General features: G+C 50.7%; 1 protein-coding gene across 2 annotated transcripts in view; it reads right to left on the bottom strand.

Annotated features, from left to right (window-relative positions):
- LOC149522922 (butyrophilin subfamily 1 member A1-like) overlaps positions 1-21,439 on the bottom strand; it is an 86,428-nt gene that overhangs the window by 50,772 nt on the left and 14,217 nt on the right. For both annotated transcript variants that reach the window (XM_089771119.1, XM_089771120.1), the window contains exon 7: positions 9,796-9,822. In XM_089771119.1, coding sequence (XP_089627245.1) covers positions 9,796-9,822 — 27 coding nt within the window. The remainder of the gene's footprint in view (positions 1-9,795; positions 9,823-21,439) is intronic.

Here is a 21,439-nt window from a genome sequence, read left to right as displayed (position 1 = left end):
GGCAGGAGGAGCGGGGGAGGGGCGGCAAGCTGCCAGTGGGGGGAGGGGCAGGGTAATGCTGGGAGAGGAAGGGGGAGGGGCAGATGATGGGGCAGAGGGGGAGGGGTGGAGCAGAGGGAGCAACCGTAGGGCCAATGTGGGGCAAGAGGAGCAGGCACAAGGGGACAGAGGGGTGAGGGAAGGGGCAGTCCCCTGGGGGGCTGGGTGGAGGGGCAGATGCAAGGGGGGGCAGAGGGAGGGGTGGGCACTAGGGGGCAGAGGGGGAGGAAGGGAGCAGAGAGGCACAGGGGGGCAGACCGAGGGGTGTGGGGAAGGGCAGGCCCTAGGGAGGCAGAGGGGGGAGGAGATGTGGGCACCAGTGCAGCAGAGATGGGGTGGGGCCTACACCACAGGACCCAAAGGGGGGCCCAGGGAGGAGACCCCAGGCAGGCCGAGGGGCAAAGGGAAGAGCAGGCACCAGGGAGGCAGATTCCCAGGAGCGCTGTGAGCGAGACACGAGGAGTCGTCCTTCCGCCCTGCCCTGCGCTGATCAGGCCTCAGCTGGAGTCTTGTGTCCAGTTCTGGGCCCCACATTTCAGGGGAGAGGTGGAGAAATTGGAGAAGGCCCAGAGAAGAGCAACAAGAACGATGAAAGGTCGAGAGAACATGAGCTAGGAGGGGAGGCTGAAGGAATTGGGCTTGTTTGGGTTGGAAAGGAGCAGACTGAGAGGGGACATGAGAGCGGTTTTCAAGTATCTAAAAGGGTGTCACAAGGAGGAGGGAGAAAAATTGTTCCCCTTGGCCTCTGAGGACAGGACAAGCAGCAATGGGGCTTAAACAACAGCAAGGGAGGTTTAGGTTGGACATGAGGAAAAAGTTCCTGCCTGTCAGGGGGGTGAGACACTGGGTAAATTGCCTGGGAAGGTTGAGGAGTCTCCATCCCTGGAGATATTGAAGAGCAGGTTGGACACCTGTCAGGGAGGGGTTAAAGGCAGGGGGTAGAGGGGGAGCAGACGGGCTGGCAGCCAGGGCTAACAAAGGCCAAGGGGAAACAGTGAAGGGAAAGGGCAGGGGAGGGGTGGGGAGGTGTCAGTGGGGCAGGGGAGGGACAGGCTGATGCTGGAAGGGGGAAGGGGAGGGGCAGATGAGAGGGGCAGAAGAGGGCTATTAGGGGGGGCAAGAGGAGCAGGCACCATGAGGACAGAGGGGGGTGAAGGGAGGGGCAGGTTCCTGCTGGGATTTCCCTAGGACCCCCGGGGGGGGGGGTGTACACCAGTGCTCCCTCCAGCTGTTCCTAGCCGTGTGCGGAATACATTTTATGACGTGCACTGAGGCGCGCCCAGGAGACACACGGGCTGTGGCCATGCGAACGCTCTGCTAATCCACTGGGTGGCTCCTGACTCTCCCCTGAGCGTGCAGGGCAGGTGTGACAGCAGGGCCCGGATGAGCTCTCCCGGCTGCTGTCTGTGCCGGTGTCAATGGGGCTGGTCCAGCTGCCCTGGCCGACCCACTGATGTGTAAGCAGGGTCTGCATGAGCCCCCCTTCCCCCAGACAGTTCATGAGGAGCTGGATTGGAATGATGCCAGTACCAGGCCCGGACGGAGGCATGGGTGAGCCAGGCAGCTGCCCGGGGCGCCAACCGATGGGGGACGCCTGATGGCAGCTGTAAGGGGCGTGCGGTGTCCCTTACAGCTGCCATCAGGCACCGTGCACCCGGCTCCCACAGCGCCGGCCTGCCTGCATCCCCGCAGTGCCGGCCAGCAACGCCCTTCATCCCATGGCTGCGGGGCCCTACACATAGCCAGGCCATGCATACGGCGTGTGCCCCGGGCGCAGGCCTGCACACCCTAGGGGGAGTGGGTCCACTCCCCATGGGTGGGCCTGCGCATGTGCTGTGCACCCGGTGGTGGTCCCGCGCGCCCATGCCCAGGGCGCCAGAATGCCTTGGGCCAGCCCTGGCCAGGCCCAGCCTGTATTGCCAGGGACATGCCTGCCCTACCTGGGGACCGGCCCACAGAGCTGTCTGAGTGACGCGCAGCAGCAGAGCTGGGCTTGGCCTGCCTGGGGGAGGGACCCTCAGCACCGAATCTGTGCTGGGGTTTGCCAGGGCTCAGCTCCGGCCCCTCTGGGCTCCCAGCCCCGGCACCTCTGGGCTTACAAAGTCCTGCAGCGCCCTCCAGCCTGAAAATTACTAGATTGGTTGTTGGTTTCTCAGGTGCTACAGGAGCACTCGTTGGTTTTTGAGGGTTTTTAAGATACAGACGCACTTGGCCTCCTCCGGGCCTGGTGCTTCCCAGCCCTGGCACCTCTGGGCTTCACTCATCAGCTGGGAAAATAAACATGCTGGAGCCCGACACTTCTCCAGTGACACGTTAAGCCCTGGCCACCCCCACACATCCTGCGCTGGAGAGCAGGGGTGGGGCTGCTGGATACTAGTGAAATGAGAGCGGGTGGCCCAGGGGTTTCCTAGCACCACAGGCCTGGTTTGCTGGCCCCTCTCTCCCGTGCAGACAGAGCTGCCTGGACCAGATGGAGCCTTTGGCTTGGGTCAGTGACGGCTGGAGCTGCAGTCACAGAGCTCTCAGGGCTGAGCCCTGCTGGGGACAGTGTCTGTGTGCGGGGGAGGAGGGACAGCCCGGCCTGCACTAGCTGCGAGGTTCCCCACTCAGAGCTGCCATTCCCAGATCTTGTGGGACCTCAAGGGATGGGCTGAGGGCACTTGGGGGTGGGCAGCAGAAGGTGCCGGGGCTGGGCGATTGGGGATGGAGCAGGAGAGGGAACGGTGGCGCAGAAACAGCAGCAGCCAGAACATGGGTCTGTGGGACTGTGTGTCAGAGACTCCAGCCTGCTGCTTTGTGCCTGGGAATCTGATAGAAAAACATGTTTCCTAGGAGGCCAAGACTTTTAAAATTCACTATTTGCCAGGGTCGTTGTGTCACAACATCGCTAGCGCGACAGGCCAGTGTGTGGGGGAGTTTCTGTATTAATGGTGTTGTTATTATAATTAATATTTATGCAAAATCAGCCATATTGGGCCAGACCCCTGGTCCCTCTGCCCAGTGTCCTGCCTCCTGCCACTGCAGCGCCTGGAGCAGCCAGAGGGAATGAGCAGAGGAGGGAATCGTCTAGTGAGCCCTGCCTTGTCGCCCACTCCCAGCGTCCGGCGCACAGAGACTAGGGACACTCAGAACAGGCAGGCGCATCCCTGCCCATCCTGGCTCAGAGCCACTGGTGGAGCGACCCTCCGTGAATGGATCTTGCCCTTTCTTAGCCATGTTGTGACTTTGGCCTTCACCCCACCCCCGGCAGAGCCCCGCCGGCCGACTGCGCTGCATGAGGAAACGCTGCCTTTGTGTGGGTCAGTCTCGCTGCCTGGTCACGTCACTGGGTGCCCCCGGCTCCTGTGTGCAGTGAAGGGGAAATGACACTTCCTGACTCACAATCTCCTCACCTGCCCACATTCTCCAGGCCTCATCTGGCACCAGGGGAAAGGTGGGGGTGGGAGATGGGGCAGGGGACAAGGGGAAAGAGAGAGGTGAGAGGGACATGGGGACAGACCCCAGGGGGCAAAAGGGCAGCAAGGGGAGGGTGGTTACCAAGGGCGGAGGGACATGATGGGCAGGTGTCAGGAGAACAGAGATGGGCAAGGGAAGGAGCAGTCCCAGGGGAGAGGGAGGGGGCTGAGCAGAGGGGCAGAGATAAGCAGGGCAGAGAGCAGAGGGGCAGGCGCCAGGGGGTAGAGTGGGGACACGGGAACAGGGCAGCACAGGGGGGCAGAGAGTTGGGTGTGGAGAAGGGAGGGCACAAGGGTGGCACAGGAAAAGTGAGTGGAGGGGCAGGACCCAGAGGGGAGGGGAGGGCGCCAATTAGCTAGGGAAGGGGCAAACAGCAGGGGGCTCAAAGGGTGCCAAGGGTGGGGACTTGCACCGGGCAGGCCGTGGGTAGAGATGGGCCCAGGGGGCCAGGGGAGGGGAGCACAAAAGGGCTGGCACCAGTGGTTTGGGGAAGGGGAGGGTACAGGTATCAGGAGGCAGAGGGGAGGGGAGGGGAGGGGCAGAACTAAGGGGAAGGTGGAAGGGGGAGGGAATGAGGGAAGGAGCAGGATGGGGGCGGGGGTGAGGGAAGGTTTCATGCTGAGGCCTACGTGGGGCAGATGCCAGGGTCTAGAGGGCACAAGACGTAGGGAGGAGGGGCAGATGCCAGACGTAGGGGGAGGAGGGGCACTCTGCAGTGCGACAGGCACCAGGGCAAATAAGGGGCCAGGTGTGAAGCAGCTACTGGAGGCTGAAGGGGGCGAGGGAAGGGAGGGCACCAGAGGGCAGGGGGAGGGGCAGGTGCCAGGGGAGAGAAGGGGGAAGGGAGGGGCAGACAAAAGGAAGGGGGAGGGGAGGGAGCAGTGGGTGCCGGGGCAGAGGGGGTGAAAGGAGGGGGCATGAGGAAGGCAGGGAGTCGGGCAAGTCACATGTGAGGGTGCAGAGAGACATAAGGAGAACTGAGGCAGAGGGAGGTGTGTGGGGTGGGCACAGAGAAGGAGGCGGCAGGGGGCAGGCATTGGAGGGCAGTGAGGGAAGGGGGAGGCATCAGGAGGCTGTGGGGAGGAAAAGGGGAAGGGAAGGGCAGGTGCCAGGGGGATCGAGGGATGGAGCGTAAGGACAGATAGAGGGAGGGGGGGCCCAGGCCTCCACTTTCCCAGCCCAGTCCCTTACTGAAGGCTCCTAGTAGGGGCAGGGAGGCAGAGGATGTGAGGTGGATGTAAACACAAGCCAATGGGCTGTTGCCAATGAGGGCAGTGGGGAGCGGGAAGGGCAATTCCCCACTTCCTCCCCCTCCTATTGAGAGAAGCTGCACTGGGGGCCAGTCCCATTTTACACCCACGTGGCTGCGCTGGGGGTTTGCACGGGGGCAGGTGCATCGGTGCAAGGGAAACCGGCTCACATGGCCTCAGACACTGCTGTGCCGGGGCCGCGCCCCTCCCCTCACTGAGTTATGGGTCAGTAACTGCAGGTCACTGGGGCTGGGGGCTGGACTCTGGGTTCCCAGGTGGGGCCGCCCCACTGTGCTGCAGAGCCAGTCTCACCCCCACGCTCTGCCCAGGGCTCAGGGCCGTGTTTAGACCCAGGGGAGCATCTGCAGCAGCAGAGACTGAGGGACCCCACGTCAGACCCCCGGAGCCCAGCGGTTCCAGCCCCCACCTGAGGGGGGACCCACATTCCCATCCCTGCCCCGCCCCACACAGGGATGGGACCTGGGGCTCCCAGCTGGGTCCCAGCCCCTGGGCTACAGGCTGGAAGGGAAGTGGCGGCACCTGGCTCTGTCCATGGACACTCGCCAGCAAACTCAGCCTGGGGCCGGGAGCAGTTTCACTGGACCCCAAATCGAATTGTTCTGCCGATGAACCATTAGCACCCGATTGCCCAGCCCCTCTGCAAACCTGCCTGAGCAGCTGAGGCACCCAGGCCCCAGGGAGGGACTGTCCCCGGTTCCAGCCACGAGCGGGGATGGGCAGGCCGGGTGCGGGGCACCAGCTGGGACACTCCAGACTCAGACTCGAAGGCTGTTTCTACACTGGCCCCTTATTCCGGAAAATCAGCCGCTTTTCTGGAATAACTTGCCAGCTGTCTACACTGGCACCTTGAATTTCCGGAAAAGCACTGATGATCTACTGTAAGAAATCAACCGCTTTTCCGAAAATACTATGCTGCTCCCGTTTGGGCAAAAGTCCTTTTTCTGGAAAACTGTTCCGGAAAAGGGCCAGTGTAGACAGCACAGTAGTGTTTTCTGCAAAAAAGCCCCGATCGCAAAAATGACAATCAGGGCTTTTTTGCGGAAAGGCGCGTCTACATTGGCACGGACGCTTTTCCGGAAAAAGTGCTTTTCCGGAAAAGCATACTGCCAATGTAGATGCGCTTTTTCCAGAAATACTTATAACGGAAAACTGTTCCGTTTAAATCATGCCAGTGTAGACATAGCCATAGACTTTAAGGTCAGAAGGGACAATTATGATCATCTAGTCTGACCCCCTGCACAGTCCAGGCCACAGAATCTCACCCACCCCCTCCTAGAATAATCCTCTCACCGATATCTCAGATATTGAAGCCTTCAAATACTTTGAAGGCCCCAAGGTGCAGAAAATCCTTCAGCTGTGATCTGTACCTTATGCTACAGAGGAAAGCGAAAAACCTCCAGGGTCTCTGCCAATCTACTCTGGAGGAAAATTCCTTCCCGACCCCAAATATGGCGATCAGCTAAACCCTGAGCATGTGGGCAAGACTCACCAGCCAGACACCCAGAAAGTTCTGTATAGTAACGCCTATCATCCCTCCATTGACCTATTTCCCACTGATAACATGATCTTGGTAACTAATTGACCATTCATTATCTCATCAAACCATCCCCTTACCATAGAATCATAGAACTGGAAGAGAACTCAGAAGGTCATCAAGTCCAGCCCCTGCTCTAGGCAGGACCACCCCCAACTAAATCAACCTGGCCAGGGTTTTGTCAAGCCGAGACTTAAAGCCGAGAGCGGCTGTGAAATGTGCCCTGGCCAGGAAAATCCCCCCAGCCCTGATCTCAGCCCACAGACCCGGCTGCCAGTGGAGACTCGGCTCCAGCCTGAACTCTCTGCCCAGAGCGACGTGTCCCCTGGGAGCTGCTAGTGGCACAGACCCTCTGCCGCTGCCCCGGCGTCTCCCAGCACGGGACCTAGCCACAGAGCCCCTCCCAGCCCCGGGGCGCAGGCGTCTGCCCCAGCCACCCCGCAGCTCCTCCCACCCAGCCCTGGGGCCGACACATTGGGGGTCTCACCCCTGGCTATGCAGACTCAGTCACACAGCCGGGCAGTGCGTCCCAGAGCTGGGGGGTGGGGACAGACTGAGGTTTGAGTCACAGCTCTGAGAATAGCCCTGCAGACAGGGCTCCGACCAGCCGTCATTTACAGATTTGTTGAGCCCCCATCTCAGGCTTCAGAGCCTCACTCAGCCCAGCCTCAGAGTTCTCTTCCCCAGGCAGCAGAGCGCGGAGGGGACCCTGTCAGGGGAAAGCAGTTTCATGGCTCAGGTCAAGGCGGGATGGTCGGGGTGAGCTGGGTCTGCCCCTCACAGTGCGCACGGGGACATCGTCTGTGTCCCTTCACCCCCAGGGCACAGCAGGGAAAGCCTCAGCCCACTGAGTCTCCCAGCCACAGCTCCTAGGTGAGTGTGAAAGTGTCTCCCTCAGAGAACTCTGCACACCTGCCACACGCACAGCTGGGGCCCATCCCCCTCCTGCTCTGGACCCCTTGCAGCTCCTGGCCCAGGAACAGCCAGCTCAACAGAGGACAGAGCCAGGGCCCTGGGACCAGTGCTGGGCTGTGTGCACTGTGGGCCTGTTTCAGCAGTGACCTCGGTGTGGCTCCCTCAAAGCAGGTTCAGGCCCTGCCTCAACATGGGGATCTGGAGCAGGTGGCCCCTTGAGGTCCCCTCCCACTCTGCATTGCTCTGAGTGTAGGTCACAGCTGTTCTGGGACTGGCCCAGGGCCGGAAGGCTCTAAGAGTAGGTCTACACTGCCACCCTAGTTCGAACTAAGGTGGCTAATGTAGGCATTCGAAGTTGCAAATGAAGCCCGGGATTTAAATATCCTGGGCTTCATTTGCATCTTGCCGGGCGACGCCAATTTTAAATCCCCGTTAGTGCGGACTCCGTGCCCACAGCTACACGCAGCACGGAGTAGGTAGTTCGAATTAGGCTCTCTAATTCGAACTACCATTACTCCTCGTGGAATGAGGTGTACCGGTAGTTTGAATTAGAGAGCCTAATTCAAACTACTTACTCCGTGCTGCGTGTAGCTGTGGGCACGGAGTCCGCACTAACGGGGATTTAAAATTGGCGTCGCCCGGCAAGATGCAAATGAAGCCCAGGATATTTAAATCCCGGGCTTCATTTGCAACTTCGAATGCCTACATTAGCCACCTTAGTTCGAACTAGGGTGGCAGTGTAGATATACCCTAAGTGTGGTGTGTAGCACACGGTAGAGCTAACCCCGTTAGTCTACACAGCGGGGCTAAAGCTAAAACAAGTGACACAACTTGAGCTACATCAATTGCATCGCTGAAGTCGGAACAGCTTATTTCAGCTTTTGGTGCTGCCTGCACAGCAGGAAGTCTGAGCTAGAGCCCTCGTCCTCCGACTCCACTTCCTCCTGGAAAAATGAATGTTGAACTGGAGGACTCCTGTGACCCTATGTCAAAATAAATGCTTAGGCTGCGTCTGGACTGGCAAGTTTTTCTGCAAAATCAGCTGCTTTTGCGGAAAAACTTGCCAGCTGCCTACACTGGCCGCTTGAATTTCCGCAAGAACACTGACTTCCTACTGTCTGAAATCAGTGCTTCTTGTGGAAATACTATGCTGCTCCCGTTCGGGCAAAAGTCCTTTTGTGCAAAAGGGCCAGTGTAGACAGCTGAGATTTGTTTTGCACAAAAAAGCCCCAATGGCGAAAATGGTGATTGGGGCTTTTTTGTGCAAAAACGCGTCTATACTGGCAAGGACGCTTTTCTGCAAAAAGTGCTTTTGCGGAAAAGCATCTGTGCCAATCTAGACGTTCTTTTCCGCAAATGCTTTTAACGGAAAACTTTTCCGTTAAAAGCATTTGCAGAAAATCATGCCGGTCTAGACATAGCCTTGTAGTGCAGACAGGGACTAAGTGATTTCAAAGTCATGCTGTTGTGCAGATGGACAGGCCAGGTTTCCCAGGATGGTCCCTTTTCTCAGGCTGCTCCCCTGGGAATTGTGACATGGCAGTAGCTGCAGCAGGGGAGCTGTGTGTGTGTGTGTGGGGGGAGGCATGAATAGAGGCAGCCCTGGCTCCAGGGTAGCTGGGAGCTGCGGGACAGGGCAGAGTTTGGGAGCAGGAGAGCTGGAGGCTGCAGGGCCCAGTCACACTGCAGTCACCAGCTGGCGGGGGGGAGGGGGATCAGCACTGGGGGAGCTGGGTAGATCTGGTATCTTGTCTGGCTTGGTGAGCATGGGGTGTGAGGCAGCCCTGGGAACATGAGCCAGTGTGTGATGGAAACAGAGCCCTAGGTGGGTGGGGTGGGAGGGGGGAGGAAAGGGACAGGCAGGTACATGGAGCAGGTGACCCTCACAGGCCCCCCACTGGTGTTTGTGAACTGCCCTGGGTGCCGGGCTCTGGACAGTAAGATACCCCAGAGAGTACATCTTCTGGGCCGGTGGTGCTGCAATGTGTGTGCATGGCCCCTGAGCTCTCTGATCCCTGCCAGAGCTGCCCAGGCCCTCCCACAGCCACCAGCAGCAGGCTGGGAGCGAATACACACACGGTTCCGCCAGCGTGGTGAGGCGGAAAAGCTGCTGCTCTAGGGGTGCAGGTTGCTGTAGGCAGGGCAGTAGTACAGCTGGTTAAACAACCTGTCTGCCCATCTGTGGGGACAGGGCCTGCCTCTCCCAGAGCCCCAGGGACACTGAACCGCTCCTCTCTGGGCATGTTACACTAGAAGGAAGTTGTGGGCCATGCTGAGCTGAGCCTGGGAGCAGAGAGCTGAGCTGTTCGGTGCCAGTGATGGCCGGCTGGGAGTATCTGTCCTGCAGAGCCCACATACTGCTCTGGAAAGGTGACGCCAAGCGGCAGCATTTCCTCACATCAGCCCTTTCCCAACGGGGGCAGGTCTCTGCTCTGCAGCAAACCTAGGGTGTTGCCTGCTGATATTGCGATGTGTTCAGAATTGCATGTCACAGGAAACTGCTCCGGGCAGGGAGAGGAGCCAACCCCGAGGGGAAGGTGGGTCTCTCCATGGCTAAAATACCAGCGCTATGTACAATACCTGCATAGAGCTGGGCGCATCTCCACCCTGCAACCAAACACAGAGAGAGGGGTGAGAATGTTCCTGAGCGCAACAGATACCCTGAGCAGGAGACAGCATCAGACAAGGGTTGTATGGGGGAAGGGGATGGAACTAAGGCTATGTCTAGACTGCAAGCCTCTTCCGAAAAATACTTTCAAAAAAGCCTCTTTCGAAAAAGAGCATCTAGACAACAACCAGTACTTTCGAAAAAGCAGGACAGTTTTTCGGAAGAGAGCACCCAGGCATCCTGGATGCTCTCTTTCAAAAAAGCACAATTTGTATTACATAGTGCCTTATTAAAAAAGAGCACTTTCGAAAAAAGGCGTTATTCCTTGTAAAACAAGGTTTACCGTGGTCAAAAAAACAGATGTATTATTTCGATTTACTTTTGAAAGAATGTGGCAGAAGTCCAGACACAGGGGAAGTTTTTTCAAAAAAAGGCCACTTTTTTTGAAAAAACCCTGTAGTCTAGACACACCGGGTACGTCTATATTATCTCGTTAGTTCAAGCTAGGTAGGGTAATTAGGGCAAGCGGAGTTGCAAATGAAGCCCGGGATTTAAATATCCCAGGCTTCATTTGCATGTTCCCGGATGCCGCCATTTTTAAATCCCCCTTAGTCCGAACTCCATGCTCGTGGCTACACGCGGCTCGGAGTAGGTAGTTTGAATTAAAGATCCCAATTCGAACTACCGTTACTCCTCATTCCACGAAGGGAGGTTCCAAGGATTCTGGGGAGAGGCTGTTCTCAGTGGTGACCGATGGCAGAACAAGGAGCAACGGTCTGAAGTTGCAGGGGGAGAGGTCTAGCTTGGAGATTAGGAAAAACTATTTCCCTAGGAGGGTGGTGAAGCACTGGGATGGGTTTCCTAGGGAGAGGGTTATCATTCATTTTCCAAGTGATTTTCAAGTTGATATCACTTTTATCATCATCATCATCATAAATAATAGAACAGCAAACAACTTAATAGAAAAGGTTCTATGCGGAGAAAAATTAAACTTACTGATTTCTTCACGCTGTTTCTCTGAAGAAACGAAATGAAGCAAACAGATGTAAATACAAGTTGGTTAAGAATAATTTCAGTTAATGTAGACTTAAAGAAGTGTTTCCATGATATGAATGCCTAGCAACTGGATCACAAATATTTCATTCATGTTTTACTAACTCATTTGGCTATACTACAGTTCAGAGTCCAGGAGTAATGGATTATTTTCAGGAGCGTCAGGGGGTAGTCGAATTAATCTGTTACAGAAAAAAACAGCAAGCAAATGGTCTGGTAGCACTTTATAGACTAACAAAACATATAGATGGTCATCTGAAGAAGTGGGCTGTGCGCACGAAAGCTCCGGATTATTTTCAAGCATTCACAATTTGGAAAGCTTGGAATTCCTTATGGAATTCGGACCCAATTTTTCAACACATTTAGGAACATAAGTGTGAGAGAGTTCGCTGAACAACCATCTATAATAATTTAGCCACTAGACTTAGTCCTGCTTCCTTATCTCTCGTGCATTCCTGTCGGCTTTGCCAAGAATGCCAAGGGTCCAAACAGTGGTATTCCTGAACCTCAGATTATCAGCATTATTGTTTTGGTGGAATGTGCATTTAGTGCTTGAACCTAGATGCATTGAAATCAATGGAAAATATTTAATCTTTTAAGATTAAAATACTCCCCACAAAATAATACACAAATTAAAAAACACCTTTATAAGGGGACATAATTATACAAAAGGTTTCCCCATTGGAGGAAAGAAAACAACACTTACCAATTTTTCTATCCCGATCAACTAAAAAAATAAACAGAAATAAATATAAGTTGTTGTTAGGAGCATTTTCTCATTTTTACATGGCTGTCTGACTTCTGGGAACGTTAAGCACTGATTGTCTACAATTTATGGGTCTTCGATGGGTTTCTTGCTGTCAACACTAAGAGTAGAAGGTTTTTACTTTCTCCATCTTTTATGTTCTGCTCTACACTACTGTCAATACTCAGGTTTAGGCAGAGACTTCATTGCTATTCAAACCCCAATTTTCTACTGCATCTCACTTTTCCAGATTACACCTACGGGGACAGCATTTATGAGACTAGGTCTCATCCCAGTTTTTTGTAACAATAAATTCAACCACAAACTGCTCTCCTAATACAAATCACACCCAACATTCACCTGCCAGAGGAGGGAGAAGGGCCTTTCCTCATTCCCTAAGCCCGCTGGCATGGAGCAGGAAATAACTGAATAGATGGGGCGGGAGGAGGCAGAAGAGGATGGGGAGCACACAGGGGTTTGGCTACTCTGCTTCTGCCTCCTCCACATGCTCCAGTCAATTTATTTGATCCAGTTCCAGGGGAGAAGTCCTTGGTGCCTATTAATGGACTGATGCAGATCACTGTCTCCCGGATCAAAGGATGAACTTAGCAACCTTGCAGCAGGCGAATATAATTCACCAGGTTCAGTCTCCTCTGGATTTATTTTTAAAATTAAATTAAATAACGGCTCCCGAAATAAAGGTACACGTGGCCTGTAACATGATCCAATTCTGACCAAACTATTTACTTGTCAGAAGAGTGGAAGGACATTGGGCCACAGAGTCCTCCTGGCTTTCCGCTTCATGTTGCCTCCAGCACACGGTGAATTTCACCCTCACAGAAGAAACATTTTAAAGATTTGTGGCTTCCCATTACCTCCATACTGAATTGTTCAGTTCATTATGTCTGGCATGTCTTGTGATTTTAAACTTATTGTTGTCTTCTTAATTACTGTTAATTATAAACATTAATTAAACCAGTAAACTACCTCAAATCAAAGCTCAATTAACAGAAAATTTGAACGAAATATTTTCAAGATATCTCACTCATCACAGTAAATAAAGCAAATAGAGATAAACAAACAGTAATTTTGAATATTTTCAGTGAATGGAGATTTCACAATTTCAGATTTCAGAAATTCTAGAACTTTGAAAATGATTAAATATTTTATTAAATTTATGTCTACTCTAAGCTGAAGTATCAAAATAGAATAGATTATTTTCAAAATAGAATAGATTTATCATTCTAAAAATGTTGAGTTCCCTGTGGAATTATGGACAGAATTTCAAGCTATTTAAGGTCCTTACTCCCACTGATTTCAATTGGCATTAGGTGTTCAAATACCTTTAATAAACTAGCCCTTATATCCCAGAACTGCTTCTTTGCTCATTACGTGTTCTCACTCACTTTGCTGGAAGCTTTAGGTGTGAACAGAATGCAATATCAAGACTTAAAATTATCCGTCCAATAAAAGATCTTATCCTGTACCCCTACTAATCCTCCCCCTCCTCCCCCCAACCAGCACGCTCTATAAACCGGCATTTCTGATCTACTTTGATATGCTGGTTATAATGCAGTTGTTGAGCAGCCGGCAGGGATTGGGACATGGGAGAGGATGCAGACTCTAGGAGAGAGTGTGGGTCCAAGTGGGGACTTGGAGCAGAGAGTCGGGGTACATGAGGGATTTCAGGGTGCTGGATGAGGAGGGTGCTCATGTCGAGTGGCTCCTCCCAAGTCAGGAAAGTCTCAGTGATCCTAGGTGGAAACACGGCATAGCTCTGCATGCTGCCTCCACCTTGCCCCCTGGGAACCGTGGCCAATGGGCGCTGCAGGCAGAGCCATGTGACCATGATGCACCTTCACCTAGGAGCCACAGAGATAACTGTGACTTAGAGGAAGTTGTCCAAGTAATCACCCCTGCCCCAGATCTAGCACCTCAATCTCTCTCCCACATCTCAATCCTCCTCAAGCACCCAAACTCCCTCCCATAGCCCATATCCTTTCCCAGACTCCAACCCTCAGCCCCACACTCCCTCCTGCATACAGAGCCCCTCCCACAATTTTAACCAGCATGTTCAAACCACCAGCACTCCCTGTCTGCCAACATGCTGGTTTCAAGGCCGTGCCCCACTCTGGCACTCCGAGTGTAGAAGATGGGGCCCCGCACGAGACTTTGAAATATCCTGCCATTAAAGGCTTCTGTCTGAAAACTCTCCAAGATCAAAGATTCCGTGGCCCTGGATTGGTATTGCTGCCAGCAACAAATGCAAAAACCCTTTGAAAATCCAGGGACACACATTTGGAAATTCTTCCGTGGGCTACCCTCAGGTTCTTTAACCCTCCCTCTGGAGAGAGCTTGGAAAACTAATCTCGCCTAGTATTTTGGCTTTGCAGTCTTAGGTATGTGCACACAGAATCTCCTGCCTTCTAGGACACAGGAGTAAGATCATGGTCTTAAAGCTATTTCCATTGACAACAACAGAGGGAAAACATTCTTGCTGAAACACTGTTTGGTTTCTACGTGTTACAGAGTAATGGGAGAAAAAAGTGTGTGTGGGGGGGGAGAGAAATCACAGAGAACTGTTTCCCTGAGATTCCTTTAGGAAAGTTATAGTGTCTGATTCGGTCTGACTAAACCTTTCTTGTTCTACTCACATACCTACTGTTCCAAAATTTAATCCTTCCCTAGACATGGATGTCACTGAACTCTCCATTCCCTGCTCCCTGGCTCAATTCATGTTTGACAAGGTCTGCTCTGGTCACACAAAGACAGGAAAAGGAAGGTCACTGCTTCCAATTAAAAGATCCCACACTCTATTTCCATTGGCTCTTCTGGCCTCCTGCCGACTCACTTCCTGCTTCCGTAGCATACTTGGAGACTTTCTAGGACCCATTGTCTACGGCTTTAACACTTACAGGCAAGACAATTAGGGTTATGTTTCAAGAGTTAATCACTGTGAAAAGACTTTAGTTAACTGAATGGCTGGAACACCCAGAAAAGATTATTATCCCTCCCATTCGTGACAGACAGTTAAAGTGTTTGCTGTACTATTCTGTTAGTGATACAACTTATGCATTTAGTGTTTGATCCTACACTCACTGGTAAGAGGCCCGGCTCTAAGGTCATATCTACATTATGCAGAAGATCGATGTGGATGAGGAGACATCCGAGAGAGATAGGGAAACCACGTTTGATGGGCCCATAAGGAGGCTATAAATATTACTACTGCCCTGTTCCTGTTGATCTTCTCAAGGACTCTCTGGATTGGTGAGGTTGGGGAAAGGCATAGAATAGGGGAAAGTCTCAATTGAGGAGAAAGGCAACTCCCAGCAATCCTAGCCCCACTCCAGCCCTGGAGAAGTACTGAGGGCCTTTGGCTTTCTCATGTGAAGAAAAGAGAAACCCCCCATGGCAGAAGATGGGCTGAAGAAAGTGATGGTGCAGTCCCCAATCGTGGTCTATTACAAAATGTCTGCTCAGTGTATCAGCTGAGACATTGTTGATGCCAGGTAAGTATGATGCTACCAGTGTCACCTTGTGGTGGATGCACCAATTCCATAGGTGAATTGCCTTTGTGCACAGGGAATGGGATCGGGCACCTCCCTGACGATTTATGTAATACATTGTCGTCATATTTTGGTAAGTATCCTGACTGTGTTTTGAATGCATGTAGAGAAGTGGTTGTACATGCTGAATACTGTTCTCAGTTCTAAGAAACCGATGTGGAACAAGGTTTCTTTGGTCGACCACCGGCCCTGTACAAGCTGACCATCCAAATGCGCTCTCCATCAAAGTAGGGAGGTATCTGTATGGTGGACTGATCTCGGTGGAAGGGTACTCCTGTTGGTAAGTTATGTGGGTCGGTCCAACACTTGAGGGACATGACCACCATCCACTTGTTTGTGGATATTGTGCCTGGGTGGTATGTATATGGAGGACAGCCAGTGCAATCGTGCATGAAACATGGGGACCAATGTCTCCTATACGTTGGTGAGCGATTATATCGTGTAGCCCAATGGGGCGGGTGATCATAGTAGTATCTACATCTACGATGCTCACAGTAGGATCTTGTGGGAGAAGAGTGTCTAGAGGAAAGGGTACTCCTACAATTGTCATGACAGACAGCGTGTGCTGATAATGTGGGAGATCTAGGGGATCTCACTGATCCTCCAGAGGAAGGAGGAGATAGTGATATCTGTCGAGGTGCTAGAACTCGAGATAAGTGGTGCGGCACTGGGGAGAGAGAGGAGATCGATCTGTAATATCTCCTGTCAGGGTAGGTAACACCACACACTGGTGCCAGTGAAGATGGTGCCATTGGCGATGGAGAAGACAGAGCTGGAAAAAAGGTTGCTAGTTATGGATTAGGTAGGAGATGCAACTGTCTTTTTTTAGTCTTATAGCAGGCCTTAGATGGTGCCAGCGGTTTACTCAGTGCTGGCGGTGCTGTAGTAAGAGGTTGTAGTTCAGGCTCCGGGGATTTTGTTGGTTATGTTCATAGCATTTTCTGATGCAGTCCAAAAATCCAGTGGGAGAGTCTCTCAGATGATATATCCCTTCCCTTATTATGTTCTGCCAGTAGAATAAACAGTTTAGGTCAGGGTGGGCAATAATTTTTTGCTAGGGGCCACTTCAGAAATTTTTGAAGTGGTCCTGGGCTGCACTGGAAGGGGTGGAGAATCAAGTGGAAGGGGGTGGGGCCAAGGTATTTCCAGGTTCCCCACCCCCGATAAAGATTGGCCTTTGCCTGCACCCTAAGTTCCTTCTGTGAGCCATGCCCCAGGCATGGAAGGAGACTTCCTGAACCCCTCTACCCCAAGGCCAATTAGGGCCTGGGGGTGGGGAAGTGCACAAAGCCTCCTCCCACCCTGCCAGGAGCATGTGGTGCTTTGAAGCACCAGGCACTGCTCATGGGGTGGGGGCAGAGCGGAGAAGGTCTCCTGCCCGTGGTCTCCTGCCCCCCAGACTCTAAGTGGCCTGGAGGGGGAGCAGAAGGGCCTCCGTGGGCTGGTTCCATCTGCTCGGCAGCCCGGATCCAGCCCACAGAGGCCCTTTTGCCTGTCCCTTGTCTAGGTGAGGATCTGAAGGGCTTTGCTCTAGGTATATAAAAGGAAAGTGCCCTGCGGATGTTGAGGGGATGCATTTTTGCTTCTAACTGATTGGTGTGAGGGTTGGGAAAATATACTGGGAGCTGAATGGTCTGATGTATATGGAAAGAAGAGTGACTCTTAGGTAGGAATTCGGGATGAGTACGTAGGGTTACCTTGTCTTTGAAAAAAATGGTATCTGGGGGTCAGCCATTAGTGCCACTATTTCTCCCACACACCTGGTGGAAGTAACGACCACTAGAAAGGCAGTCTTCACCAAAAAGTAAAGCAGGGAGCATGTGGCCATGGGCTTGAATGGTCATTTAGTAAATGTGTTAAGAACCAAGTGCAAATCCCATGGCTCAGCTGTGGGAGCCACGTCGGGGTGCAGGGCCTGGAGGCCCTTCAGGAACCATTTCATCACTGGATGGACTAATCTGGAAGCATCGTCTATTTTTGTGTGGAAAGTTGTGATCGCTGCCAGATGGACCTTAATGGCACTCCTGGAAAGATGGGATTGTTTTAAGTGCAGGAGATATTGGAGGGTGGAAGGTAACGGGGCCACCTCAAGTGGAATGTTACGTGATGTGGCCCATCTGACAAATTGTGACCATTTGTGGGCATATGCATTTTTTGAGTAGACGTAGCCCTGTACTTGTTCCAAGCACTGGCGCTCTAACTCTGAAACGGTCTCTCTGAGGATAGTCCCAGTGACAGTAGATTGTTGACAGCGCTGTCACTCATCGGTCACTCTTGCTTTTGAAGTAGGGTTCTGACGAGTGCGTAGGCGGTGGTATTTAAAATACCTGGGAGGTAGTATATACTGGTAGTAATCCTGTGTTTGAGGCACCTTTTCCAGAGGGCAATAGCTTCTGTACATAGCAACTGGATCACAAACATTTCATTCATGTTTTACAAACTCATGTGGCTATACTATACTTCAGAGTCCTAGAGTAACGGATTATTTTCAAGCATTTACAATTTGGAAAGCTTGGAATTCCTTATGAAATTTGAGCCCAATTATTCAACACATTTAGAAACCTAACTGATTTTAATGAGCGAGTTCACTGAACAAACATCTATAACAACCTAGCCACTAGAGCTTTGTCCTGCTTCCTTATCTCTCGTGCATTCTCGTCAGATTTGCCAAGAGCGCCAAGGGTCCAAACAGTGGTATTCCTGAACCTCAGATTATCAGCATTATTGTTTTGGTGGAATGTGCATTTAGTGCTTGAACCTACATGCATTGAAATCAATGGAAAATATTTAATCTTTTAAGATTAAAATACTCCCCACAAAATAATACACAAATTAAAAAACACCTTTATAAGGGGACATAATTATACAAAAGGTTTCCCCATTGGAGGAAAGAACACAACACTTACCAATTTTTCTATCCCGATCAACTAAAAAAATAAACAGAAATAAATATAAGTTGTTGTTAGGAGCATTTTCTCATTTTTACATGGCTGTCTGACTTCTGGGAACGTTAAGCACTGATTGTCTACAATTTATGGGTCTTCGATGGGTTTCTTGCTGTCAACACTAAGAGTAGAAGGTTTTTACTTTCTCCATCTTTTACGTTCTGCTCTACACTACTGTCAATACTCAAGTTTAGGCAGAGGCTTCATTGCTATTCAAACCCCAATTTTCTACTGCATCTCACTTTTCCAGATTACACCTATGGGGACAGCATTTATGAGACTAGGTCTCATCCCAGTTTTTTGTAACAATAAATTCAACCACAAACTGCTCTCCTAATACAAATCACACCCAACATTCACCTGCCAGAGGAGGGAGAAGGGCCTTTCCTCATTCCCTAAGCCCGCTGGCATGGTTAGGAAATAACTGAATAGATGGGGCGGGAGGAGGCAGAAGAGGATGGGGAGCACACAGGGGTTTGGCTACTCTGCTTCTGCCTCCTCCACATGCTCCAGTCAATTTATTTGATTCAGTTCCAGGGGAGAAGTCCTTGGTGCCTATTAATGGGCTGACGCAGATCACTGTCTCCCGGATCAAAGGATGAACTTAGCAACCTTGCAGCAGGCGAATATAATTCACCAGGTTCAGTCTCCTCTGGATTTATTTTTAAAATGAAATTAAATAACGGCTCCCGAAATAAAGGTACACGTGGCCTGTAACATGATCCAATTCTGACCAAACTATTTACTTGTCAGAAGAGTGGAAGGACATTGGGCCACAGAGTCCTCCTGGCTTCCCGCTTCATGTTGCCTCCAGCACACGGTGAATTTCACCCTCACAGAAGATACATTTTAAAGATTTGTGGCTTCCCATTACCTCCATACTGAATTGTTCAGTTCATTATGTCTGGCATGTCTTGTGATTTTAAACTTATTGTTGTCTTCTTAATTACTGTTAATTATAAACATTAATTAAACCAGTAAACTACCTCAAATCAAAGCTCAATTAACAGAAAATTTGAACGAAATATTTTCAAGATATCTCACTCATCACAGTAAATAAAGCAAATAGAGATAAACAAACAGTAATTTTGAATATTTTCAGTGAATGGAGATTTCTGTCTGAAAACTCTCCAAGATCAAAGATTCCGTGGCCCTGGATTGGTGTTGCTGCCAGCAACAAATGCAAAAACCCTTTGAAAATCCAGGAAGACACATTTGGAAATTCTTCCTGTGGGCTACCCTCAGGCTCTTTAACCCTCCCTCTGGAGAGAGCTTGGAAAACTGATCCCTCCTAGTATTTTGGCTTTGCAGTCTTAGGTATGTGCACACAGAATCTCCTGCCTTCTAGGTCACAGGAGTAAGATCTTGGTCTTAAAGCTATTTCCATTAACAACAACAGAGAGAAAACATTCTTGCTGAAACACTGCTTGGTTTCTACGTGTTACAGAGTAATGGGAGAAAAAAGTGTGTGTGGGGGGGGAGAGAAATCACAGAGAATTGTTTCCCTGAGATTCCTTTAGGAAAGTTATAGTGTCTGATTCGGTCTGACTAAACCTTTCTTGTTCTACTCACATACCTACTGTTCCAAAATTTAGTCCTTCCCTAGACATGGATGTCACTGAACCCTCCATTCCCTGCTCCCTGGCTCAATTCATGTTTGACAAGGTCTGCTCTGGTCACACAAAGACAGGAAAAGGAAGGTCACTGCTTCCAATTAAAAGATCCCACACTCTATTTCCATTGGCTCTTCTGGCCTCCTGCCGACTCACTTCCTGCTTCCGTAGCATACCTGGAGACTTTCTAGGACCCATTGTCTATGGCTTTAACACTTACAGGCAAGACACTTACAGGCTGATGCAGATCACTGTCTCCTGGACCAAAGGAGGAACTTTGCAGCCTTGCAGCAGGCAAGTATAATTCACCAGGTTCAGTCTCCTCTGGATTTATTTTTAAAATGAAATGAAATAACGGCTCCCGAAATAAAGATTCACGTAGCCTGTAGCATGATCCAATTCTGACCACACTATTTACATGTCAGAGGAGTGGAAGGACATTGGGGCACAGAGTCCTCCTGGATTCCCGCTTCATGTTGCCTCCAAGACTAGGTGACTTTTACCCTCACAGAAGATACATTTTAAAGTCTGGGGCTTCCCATTACCTCCATACTGAATTGTTATCACTTCATTATGTCTGGCGTGTCTTGTGATTTTAAGCTTATTGTTGTTTTCTTTTAATTATTGTTAATTATAAACATTAAAAAGAGCAGCAAACTACTTCAAAGGCAAAGCTCAACTAAGAGAAAATTTGAACTAAATATTTCCAAGAAATCTCCCTAATCACAGTAAATAAAGAAAATAGAGATAAACAAAAGGTAATTTTGAATATTTTCAGTGAATGGAGATTTCAGAATCTCAGATTTCAAAAATTTCAGAATTTCAGAAATTCTAGAACTTTGAAAATGATTAAACTTTTTTTCACATTTTATTAATTTTTTGTCTACTCTAAGCCAAAGTATCAAAATAGAATAGATTATTTTCAAGGGCTTAGCATTCTAAAAATGTTGAGTTCCCTGTGGAATTACGGCCAGAATTTCAAGCTATTTAAGGTCCTTACTCCCACTGATTTCAGTTGGCATTAAGTGTTCAAATACCTTTAATATACTAAACCTTAGGCCCCAAAACTGCTTCCTTGCTCAATACGTGTTCTCACTCACTTTGTTGGGAGCAGAGATTAGGACATGGGAGAGGATGCGGGATGCAGGCTCTAGGAGAGAGTGTGTGTCCAGGTGGGGACTTGGAGCAGAAAGTCAGGGAACACGAGGGATGTCAGGATGCTGGATGAGGAGGGTGTTCATGTCCGATGGCTCTCCTCAAGTCAGAAAAGTCTCAGTGGTCCTTAGGTGGAGACACATCATGGCTGCCTGGTTCTACATGCTGCCTCCAATTGCCCTCTGGGAACCACGGCCAATCATAGAATCATAGAATCATAGAATAATAGGACTGAAAGGGACCTCAAGAGGTCATCGAGTCCAGCCCCTCACCCTCAAGGCAGGACCACGCTCCGTCTACACCATCCCTGACAGATGTCTATCTAACCTGTTCTTAAATATCTCCAGAGAGGGAGATTCCACCACCTCCCTTGGCAATTTATTCCAATATTAGACCACCCTGACAGTTAGGAATTTTTTCCTAATGTCCAATCTAAACCTCCCCTGCTGCACTTTAAGCCCATTACTCCTTGTCCTGTCCTCAGAAACCAAGAGGAACAAATTTTCTCCTTCCTCTTTGTGGCACCCTTTTAGATATTT

The sequence above is a fragment of the Pelodiscus sinensis genome, chromosome 19 (genome assembly GCF_052426305.1).
Source record: "Pelodiscus sinensis isolate ZL-2025 chromosome 19, ASM5242630v1, whole genome shotgun sequence".
NCBI lineage: Eukaryota > Metazoa > Chordata > Testudines > Trionychidae > Pelodiscus > Pelodiscus sinensis.
Note: the sequence above shows the minus strand (reverse complement) of the source record. Positions and strands in the feature narration are given on the sequence as shown.